At 54.8% G+C, this 9377-nt stretch overlaps 3 protein-coding genes across 5 annotated transcripts; 1 reads left to right on the forward strand and 2 right to left on the reverse strand.

The window, feature by feature from the left end:
• Positions 1-86: 86 nt before the first annotated feature.
• Positions 87-1887, reverse strand: KVP18_001192 (uncharacterized protein; the record flags this gene model as incomplete). Its single annotated transcript, XM_067950950.1, has 2 exons — positions 87-920; positions 949-1887. The coding sequence occupies 2 exons, from the start codon at positions 1885-1887 to the stop codon at positions 87-89; spliced, it is 1773 nt and encodes a 590-aa protein (XP_067811718.1).
• A 25-nt stretch (positions 1888-1912) lies between these two features.
• Positions 1913-8574, forward strand: KVP18_001187 (uncharacterized protein; the record flags this gene model as incomplete). Of its 3 annotated transcripts, XM_067950941.1 has the most annotated exons (3): positions 2003-6873; positions 6901-7192; positions 7219-8574. In XM_067950941.1, the coding sequence occupies 3 exons, from the start codon at positions 2003-2005 to the stop codon at positions 8572-8574; spliced, it is 6519 nt and encodes a 2172-aa protein (XP_067811709.1). The 3 variants fall into 3 exon arrangements, with proteins under 3 accessions (XP_067811710.1, XP_067811709.1, XP_067811711.1); XM_067950943.1 differs by lacking the exon at positions 2003-6873 and having other exon boundaries at positions 7073-7192; XM_067950942.1 differs by lacking the exons at positions 6901-7192; positions 7219-8574 and having other exon boundaries at positions 1913-6877.
• Positions 8575-8886: 312 nt separating this feature from the next.
• KVP18_001191 (uncharacterized protein) lies at positions 8887-9243 on the reverse strand (the record flags this gene model as incomplete). Its single annotated transcript, XM_067950949.1, has 1 exon — positions 8887-9243. The coding sequence occupies one exon, from the start codon at positions 9241-9243 to the stop codon at positions 8887-8889; it is 357 nt and encodes a 118-aa protein (XP_067811717.1).
• Between the last annotated feature and the right edge of the window lie 134 nt (positions 9244-9377).

Raw genomic sequence — 9377 nt, forward strand, 5'->3', positions numbered from 1 at the left:
CAGGAGCCTGATATCCGTGTAGACCTTTGGGTGTCTGGCCAGGAAGTCGGAGCGGGTCTGAGGCGCCTGAAGGTGCAGTTCGGTGATTAATCGAAGGGAGCGAGCAACCCGCGGTCAAGAAGATGCTTTCTGTATAGCGCCCTGTTAACGGTTTCTCGACCGTGCTTTCTGTGTATGTCCAGCAGGCACCGCCCCTGCGGTATCTGCCTACAAAACGTGGCTTCATCTGAGCTGGACAGCGAATCAAATCCATCTATAACCTCGGGATCGCTCTCGCAGGCCTGGCTCACTCGATGCTTGGTCACCATTTCCACTGTGACGGGCGGCAACCCTGGGGGTACATAGGGCCGCCCAGACCTACTAGCTTGGAGAAAAGGCTTGTGTTTCATTGCCAGAGGCAGGAGACGGCCCAATCGGCAGTCAGGGTCTCGTACCGTCAGATTGTTCCACACTGTTAACAGGCAGGCTCCAGCCTCCGAGTCAACATCACGAGCAAGGACGGTATGCAGCACTGCTGCGTCCGGAGGCCAGACAGATTGCAGTATACGCCGACATATTCCAGCGTGATTAGGTACGTCGAAGAGGATGGCTTCAGAACAGGAGGGGAAGTCCTCTATCCGAAAGTCGAGGACGTCCCACCCAAGCAACAGCACCCTACACGGGAGGAGCGTCCAGGCAGACAAGATGTGCGCTCTTTCTCTGAAATCGGTAGAGTTATCAAAAGTCAAAACGTGGTGCCCTGCTAAACAAGGTAGGCGCAGGCTGCTCATTAGGGCGGTCTCTCTGGATGACGTCACAGGGTCACAGCCACATAGGACAGAATCCAGAAAAGGACCTAGCCCTGCGAGTCTGACAGGGTTGCAGATGACTAATGCACGGTCTGGTAAGCAGTCAGGCAGGTGCTGTTCAAGCCACAGATACTGGGTGGACAGATTGCCAGTGACTCACCTTGGCCTCTTCAGACGGCACCAATACAATATCCGGAGACGGCCCTAACGATGGCCTCCGCGATTCAGCGACGAGAACTGTCTTCTTCAGATCGAAATAGTTCTCCACGTACAGGTTCTCGATCTCGGGACACATCCCCGCTAATAGCACTGTCTGAATACCGGCTGGTAGCGCGGTTAGGAGGCTTCGTACGGCAGGTGCATGGCATTTGAAGAGCACTCTGCCTTCGACGATGACAAGTCGAAACGAATCAAGGGATGGAGTACTCCGGAATTCGTATCGGAGAGAATTGTACGACGCAGTTAAAACCGCTGTTTGGAGGTCCACCACCCTTTCCCTCTCGGCTCTACTGAGGTTCCGCGAGAGCAGAGCAGCCGTTAAGGGACACTGAGCCGCTTTCGCCAGCTGACAGATTACACGGTGGCGGGACACGGCCTGCTCCTCAGAATAACACACGAACAGGACTCGCGCCTGCCTACCGACGATCGCGGCTGCCACAGCAGGCCAACTCGCCAAGGGCTCTGCCTCAGAAGCAGAGCCCACCATCATATTGCGGCCGACGAGTAACGCTGGCAGAGCCTGGCAGGCAAGCGGGTCTTGAGGCAACCGTGCCGCCTGCGCCAGCAACCTTGAAAGTTCTGGGTCGGGGCTCGCGCCGCAGCAGGAGGAAAACGGATCTGACAATGCCGCAGGGACGTTGAGGCCTCTGATATCAAGGGCGAAGCGAGATCTGAAGACACGGACGTCCTCGCTGGAAGTCGGGAGCGGGTGCCAGACTGTAGAAGTGACCTCGACGTCGGATTCCACACGGAAGGGCAGATATTCGTCCGACCAGTCGTCGTCCGAGCCAGCGTTCGCCTGAACCCACTGGACCTCGCTATCGGGTTCCCTCGGAGGCTCCGCGAGAGACTTCAGAAAAATGTCCATCGGATCCTGCATGGTGCCTATTTAGCCTTTTCGTGGCATGCTCCAACCACTCGCCGACCTCCTCTGGAGCGAAGACAACCTCCCATCGTTCCAGACCGAGAGACCACTCTGTAGTGTGGACCAGCTGATGATTGACGCCACATCAGCTGCGATGCGTATTGGAAGCGATTCGCCCTATTGCCTGCTGAACGATCCATGGACTGCGAACCTCAAAGGCCTTTCGAAACGTGGGGTTCAGAGCATCAAAGTTTTGCCAGAGGCCACGACTGAGTTTGGTATCGACCGCTTCACCCCTGAGACCTACAACCTCCACTCGGCCGGCGCCTCTTTTGACCCCTGCACATTTGATCTGGCCTTGCGGGTGGTGAGCCGTATCATAGGGCCCGTGGCAGCCGAGCTTGGTGATCTGGGTGTCGGCCTCCTTCTCTACGACATATACACCTGTGACGAGGCCTCGATCGCAAGTCTATTCACCGCGTACAGCCCCTCATCGGCAACAGAGCTGGAACGGCTTGTCGAACGCGACCTACGACCCTTGCTGACCGCTCTGAAGCTGGCTGACAGCTCCATGGCGGTCACCAAGGCGCAGGAGTTGATGGAGCGGGGCGTTCCAGTGGTGCCTTCGCGGCCTGCCCGGATCCTCCGACAGGGGGCTGTAGACGTAATGCCCGTCGCCTCTACCAGACAGTGGAAACGGCGCCACGGCCTAGTTGCAGGAGACGCGAAGATTGAGGACATTTATGACGTCTCACCTCCCCAAGCCGATGGCTTGCTCGTGGGGCAAAGCCTGGAGCTTTCTCACCCCCACTGGCACACAGATGTGTCTCCACTGGCCGTCTCAACCCAACTCGTGACCATTCCCAGCCATATCATGAACATCTTGGACCTAAAGCGGCAGCTTATCCCACGTTTGGAGACCGCTGACGTTCACAGCGTGTTGACTGGCATCATCCGTCCACTTGACCTTTTCGTGAAGGATCCCAATGTGCTGGCGTCAGAGTACTTAGACCTTCTAGGAGAGGCTTCAGTGGAGCTGGTGATGTTCATCGTGGAGTGCGCTCCTTCTCTTTCGGAGCAGTGGTCTGAACTTAAGGAGGCTACCCTCCGTCGGATGTGGTCACGGAGTATCAAGAACCGTGATAGGGTCTTTATCGGTGGCCGTGGCGAGTATCAGTTCCGAAGCTTCGTTAAATCGGTTGACGTGTCCGATGTTGTGGAATGTGTCGAATGGCATACCTCTGAGCAGGCCATTCAGCAGTCGCTGAAGCCGGGTATCGCTCCACCAGGACCCGCTGGGAAGTTGGACACCAAGTTTCGCTTGCCACCAGACGCCATCGTCGATACCACGGAAGACACGGAGACGATTACCTTGCCTGCTCCTGCCCCAGTCGTCTTTGACGACGAGGATCGGGTGCCGGTATCGGTCCTCCCCGACTGGGCTCAGCTGGCTTTTCACGGCATTACCTCCTTCAACCCCGTCCAGTCCCGTGTTCTAGACAAAGCTTTTGGCTCACACGACAATCTGCTCGTGATGGCGCCTACCGGCGCCGGCAAAACGAACATCGCTCTGCTGGCCATATTGCACCAGATCGGCCAGAACCGCACCAGATCCGGAAAGATACGACCCGCATTCAGTTTCAAAATGATCTACATCGCTCCTATGAAGTCTCTGGTGGGCGAGATGGTAAGGAAGTTCGAGTCCTGCCTCAAGCCGCTGGGTATTACTGTCTGCGAAATGACGGGCGACCAGCCTCTAACGCGTCTACAGATGATGTCGGTGCACCTGGTGGTAACTGTACCCGAGAAATGGGATATCATTACGAGGAACAGTCCAGACACAGCTCTCATGGAGTGCGTGAAGGTCGTCATTGTGGATGAGGTGCATCTCCTGAACGATGAATCACGCGGACCCGTGTTGGAATCTGTAATCGTTAGACACAAGTACTTCGTGGAGACGGGGCAGTCAGCCTGTCGTCTGGTTGCTTTGTCTGCCACATTGCCCAACTACCAGGACGTAGGCCTATTTTTGGGCGCACCTGCCAGCGGTCTCTTCGCGTTTGACGCTTCTTGGAGACCTATTCCGCTGGAACAAAAATTTACTGGTGTGCACGTGTCCGGCATGAACTCCTTCGCCTTCCGAGAACGCCTGAACGAAGAGGCCTTCTACGCCACACTAGAGGCGGTCAGGGAGGGCCACCAAGTTATCATCTTTGTCCACTCGCGCGCTGACACATCGGCCACACTACGGTACATCCTCAGCCACGCCAACGAGGAGCAGCTACAGATGTTCCGCCTCACGACGGATCCTGGTCCACTCATCAAGAGGACGCGGCACCACCAGCTGAAGGACTTCATCCCCTATGGAATGGCTATGCACAACGCAGGCATGTTGCGGAGCGACCGCAATCTGGTGGAGTCTCTATTCTATAAAGGCGACGTGCGGGTACTCTGTTCGACCGCGACGCTTGCTTGGGGTGTGAATTTACCAGCAAGGCAGGTTATCATCAAAGGCACCTCAGTCTACGACGCGGCCCGGGGCGGACTTGTGGACATAGGCATCATGGATGTACTTCAGGTGTTTGGTCGTGCAGGCAGGCCGCAGTTTGACACTTTGGGGTCTGCTCATCTGATAACGGAACACGCTAAGCTTGAATCCTATGTGCAGGCGGCATCAGCGAATTTACCATGTGAGTCTCATCTCGCTGCCCGGCTGCAGAACCTACTCAACGCTGAGGTCTCCACAGGGGTGGTGGCCAGCATCGAGGAGGGCATGGATTGGCTAGCCCATTCTTTCTACCTGATCCGGGCCATGCATCAGCCCCTGAAGTACAACTTGACTCCCGACGACGTCGCAATCGATGCGGATCTCTCCGGATTTCGGCGGCAGCTAGTACACAAGGCCGCTCTGGAACTTAACCAACGGAAGCTGGTTCGATTCAATCCCTTATCGGGCGTGCTTTCTGCGACCGAGCTGGGACGAGTGGCAACCAGGTTCTATCTGGACGTTGACACCATTGGTACATTCATTCGCGAACTGCCTTTGGTGGAATCTCCCGTCGACCTTCTGAAGGTCTATTGCAAAGCGTCTGAATTTCGAGATCTGAAGGCCCGAGAAGATGAGCGAAACGAACTAGATCACCTGGCGGAGCGGTGTCCGCTGAAGCTACCGCAAACCAAGTCGCAGTTGACAGAGAAGGTTTACGTGGGTGGAAGACTCAAGGAATCCAAGCCCCAAGCTAAGCAGGGGGGTGACGATAGCGTGGCCAATATTCGACGGAAGGTGGGAATTCTCATCCAAGCCAATCTCAGCGGCTTGCCAATCGAGTCGCATACATTGACATCCGACATGTACCACATCAACCAGAACGCAGGACGAGTCTCTCGAGCCATGTTTGAGATGTCCCTGACGCCCTGCTTCAAGATGCAGCACCTCACTACCCTCTTACTAGAATGGACAAAGATGATGGAACAGAGATTGTGGTTCATTGGACCTTGCAAAGTACATCCCCTGATGCAGTTCGTTGACAGGTGGGCTGTTCAGCACAACGATAGCTCGGTTCACCTGCGTGAAAGCACCGTGGCACGACTAGAGGGTTACAACATGGATCGGCTGCTGGACTTCACGCCCCAGGAGCTAAATGCTGCTGCGGGGAGAGACTGGAAAAAGGTCAAGCAATGTTTAGACGCGTTCCCGTGGATAGAGGCCTGCTACAAGATTCGGCCGATGACGCCCACCATCATTCAGGTCCATATGCAGGTTTCGGCGCGGTTCAACTGGAGCCGGAGATGGCACGGTACCATCCAGCGATTCCATCTATGGGTGTCCAACCCTGCAGAGGCATCGATCATTCACCATGAGGTGTTTTCTCTGACAGAGGAAAAGTACAACTCGGATGACCCGATGGAACTCATCTTCACCTTGCCGGTGCACGAGCCTCGTCCAGCCCAGTACTCGCTGCAAGTTGTCTCGGACTCCTGGTCGGGATCTTCGTATGACGACGCCATCGCGCTGGGCAGCTTCATTCCGCCGTCGTCGAGCTCGAGTCAGACGGCACTGTTGCCGTTGGACCCGCTGCCTGTGGCCGTTCTGCAAGACCCGCGCTTCAGGACGCTGTACACGGGGTTCAAGTTCTTGAACCCGATTCAGACTCAGGTATTTCACGCCTGCTTCCACACCGATGCCAACATCTTGCTAGGGGCGCCTACGGGGTCCGGCAAAACGATGGTTGGCGAATTCACTGTGATGAGGCTTTTCAAGCGAGAGCCCAAGGCCAAGGTGGTATATATAGCACCGCTTAAGGCCTTATCTCGAGAACGATTCGACGATTGGAAAGCAAAATTCGACCCTCTGGGGTTTCCTGTGGTACAGATGACTGGAGACGTCACCCCTGACTTCCTGGCAATCAGGCGAGCATCGATCATCATCACCACGCCAGAGAAATGGGATGGTGTAAGTCGTATGTGGCGACAGAGATCCTACGTAAAGGATGTTAGGTTAGTGGTTGTGGACGAGATCCACCTGCTAGGTTATGATCGGGGGCCTGTCATTGAGGCTGTCGTGTCGCGAATGCGGTTCATAGCCCACAAAGTGGGTAAGGGGATGCGCTTCGTAGGGCTATCCACGGCGCTGGACAACTCTGAGGACATAGCCATGTGGCTGGGCGTTTGCCAGAATGGCCACTTCAACTTTCGGCCGGCCGTTCGTCCGGTACCATGTCGTGTGACGATTCAAGGTTTTCACGAGAAGCACTATTGCCCAAGAATGGGCACTATGAACAAACCAGCGTTCTCCATCATCTGCAACGACTCACCAAATCACCCAGTGTTGATATTTGTTTCCTCACGACGGCAGACGAGGCTAACAGCCTTGGATCTGATCGCCTGCTGCGCAAAGGACAATTGCCCGTTCAGGTTCAAGCACGAGTCTCGTTTGCCTTCTGGGGAGTTTCAGTCCGCGTTGGAGAATTTCAAGGATTCTACGGTTCAGCACTGTGTCAGGTGAGCGCCTAGAGGGCTGCAAATCAGTTTTGGGGTTGGATTGCATCACGCTGGCCTCTGTGACAACGATCGGCAGATTGTCGAGAGGCTTTTTAGGGAAGGTGCGGTGCAGATTCTTGTCTGTACCTCCACTCTAGCGTGGGGGGTGAACTTCCCAGCGAGACTCGTGATTATAAAAGGCACTGAGTACTTCGATGGCATGCTGGGAAAGTACGTGGAGATGCCTCTTACAGACATCCTGCAGATGATTGGTCGTGCTGGGAGACCTCAATTTGACGACCGCGCGTATGCGTCTCTGCTGGTGCACGAACCCCAAAGGGTGAGAGAGGCTTCGCTCTAACACAGTCGTTCTACCGGCGGTTCCTGTACGAGCCCTTCCCAGTGGAATCCTTCTTCCACAAGCATCTCGTTGCCCATGTAAACGCGGAGATCTCAACCGGCGCTGTGCGGTCGCCGGAAGGTGTGTTGGAGTATCTTAGCTGGACGTATCTGTTTAGGAGGCTGATGGCCAATCCAGATTTCTATATCGACGAGGATCCTGCTCCTGACGCCTCCATCAAGACCAGGGTCAAGGCGTTCTTGAATCAGCTAGTCACATCCTCTGTGGACAAGTTGCTGGAGCATCGGTGCATTGAACGTGTGGCACCCCTGGATGATGATGAAGAGTGGGGTTTGGAAGGCACTACTCTCGGACGTATCGCCTGTCTCTACTATCTGGCACCCGCCACCGCAGCACACTTTGACACACGGCTACGTCAAGGTGACATGAACTTCAAGGAGGTGCTGGTTCTTCTGTCCACGGCCTCAGAATTTGAACCGTTTCCCGTTCGTCACAACGAAGACAAGCACAACGAGGATCTCGGCCTGGAAACACCTTTTGGTCTGTCTGATCTTGATTGCACTGACGACCCGGCCTCACCTTTCTTCAAAGTCTTCTTGCTTCTTCAGTGTCACATCTACAACATTGCACTTCCAGTCACGGACTACGTGACAGATCTGAAGTCTTGCCTCGATCAGTGTGGGCGACTACTGCAGGCCCTTTTGGACATTGCCTACAGCCGAGGATCGCTGGACGGAGTGAAAAGTGCGCTGCTCGCGGCCCAGTGTCTAGCCCAAGGCTCGGAGCCGCACACTCACAACGGCCTGCGGAACCTCCCACACTCCAGCGACGAGTTGCTAAGTCGGCTAAGATGTGGGAAGATGCCCATCACCAAGTTGGGTGAATTGGTGGACCAGTGGAGGATAGATGGCGAGGGGATCGCAGCGCTGCTCGGCTCAGTTATGAAGCGCCAAGAAGTCTCTCAGTTGACTGCTGTTTTGGACATGATGCCTCGTGTTACCGCTGCGATCTCAGTGACTCCCAAACCGATAAAAGGACACGTTAAGACTGATGATGGTGTTCTTCAAATCGTCGTGGATGTGAAGTGGGCTCACAAGCCGTCAAAGATGAAGGTATACTCGAAGAAAGTCAAGAAAGAGCGAGAACCAGGTTGGGTTGCCCTGGTGTACCGCAAGTCGGAGCTCTTGCTGGTCCAGAGGATCAGACGTCTTGACAAGGTTATCAGCATACGAACATCAACGGTATGTCGCGGAGAGGCTAACATCGAGATTGGCTGCTGCCTCGTCAGTGATTCTTACCTGGGAATCGACTTTGAATGCTCTAAGAAGCTCACCCTTCTTGGCTGGGGAAAGTCTGCATAAGTTACGTGTGGAATGACAGCATCGTGCACTGTAAGAGATCGTTTGACTGGGTTCAGTCACACATAAATTTTGTTGCCGGCGTTCGTACGCACGCGGTCTTGCAGCCTTGGAGTTCCCTCCTGCCGCAAAGCTGTAGGTGCGTGCTAGTCGTTCCTCTCGTACTTGACTAGTATCCTTTAGAAGGAAGAAGGCAGTAGGATAAAACTAACCTGTCTCACGACGGTCTGAATCCAGCTCAAGTGCCACCACGAGGTTAATCTTGCAAAGGTCATTTATAATTCATAAACCAACATTAAAGATCTCTTAACATGCCTAACACCTATTCCTCGTATCACCACCATCTTTGGTGCCATCAGGGTGCGTCCAGTAGAGGAACGGTTGAGAAGCCATGTTGGCCTTGCCTACGCAACCTCCATCGATCTGGAGATGCTTCTGGTACTGACTGGTGTCAACTCCCATGAGCTCCATGTACTCCGCCATGTAGTCAACTCGGATCTTAGGACCGTGATGACCGCCACTGCCGCACTCGTAGCCACCATTGAGAATGTTGGGTAGGTACCCGAAGTCATTGGTACGTTTGGCGTTATCGACGCTGAGCTCTCCATTAGGCTTCCACATGTTGATGATGGAATGCATGGAGGGTTTGTTGTTCGACGACTCAGGGGACATCCAGAACCACAGGGCGGAAGGGAACGGCCACTCAGTCGCGACGAAACCGGGATTGGCTAGGAAATCCCTCTCTGGCGTCCTTGGTAGACCGAGGTAGTTCTCGACATAGTTTCGGAACCATCCGTAGTTGTAGC

The sequence above is a fragment of a genome (genome assembly GCF_019968955.1).
Source record: "MAG: Porospora cf. gigantea A chromosome Unknown PgA_NODE_197_length_29637_cov_371.439, whole genome shotgun sequence".
Lineage (NCBI taxonomy): Eukaryota > Apicomplexa > Conoidasida > Eugregarinorida > Porosporidae > Porospora > Porospora cf. gigantea A.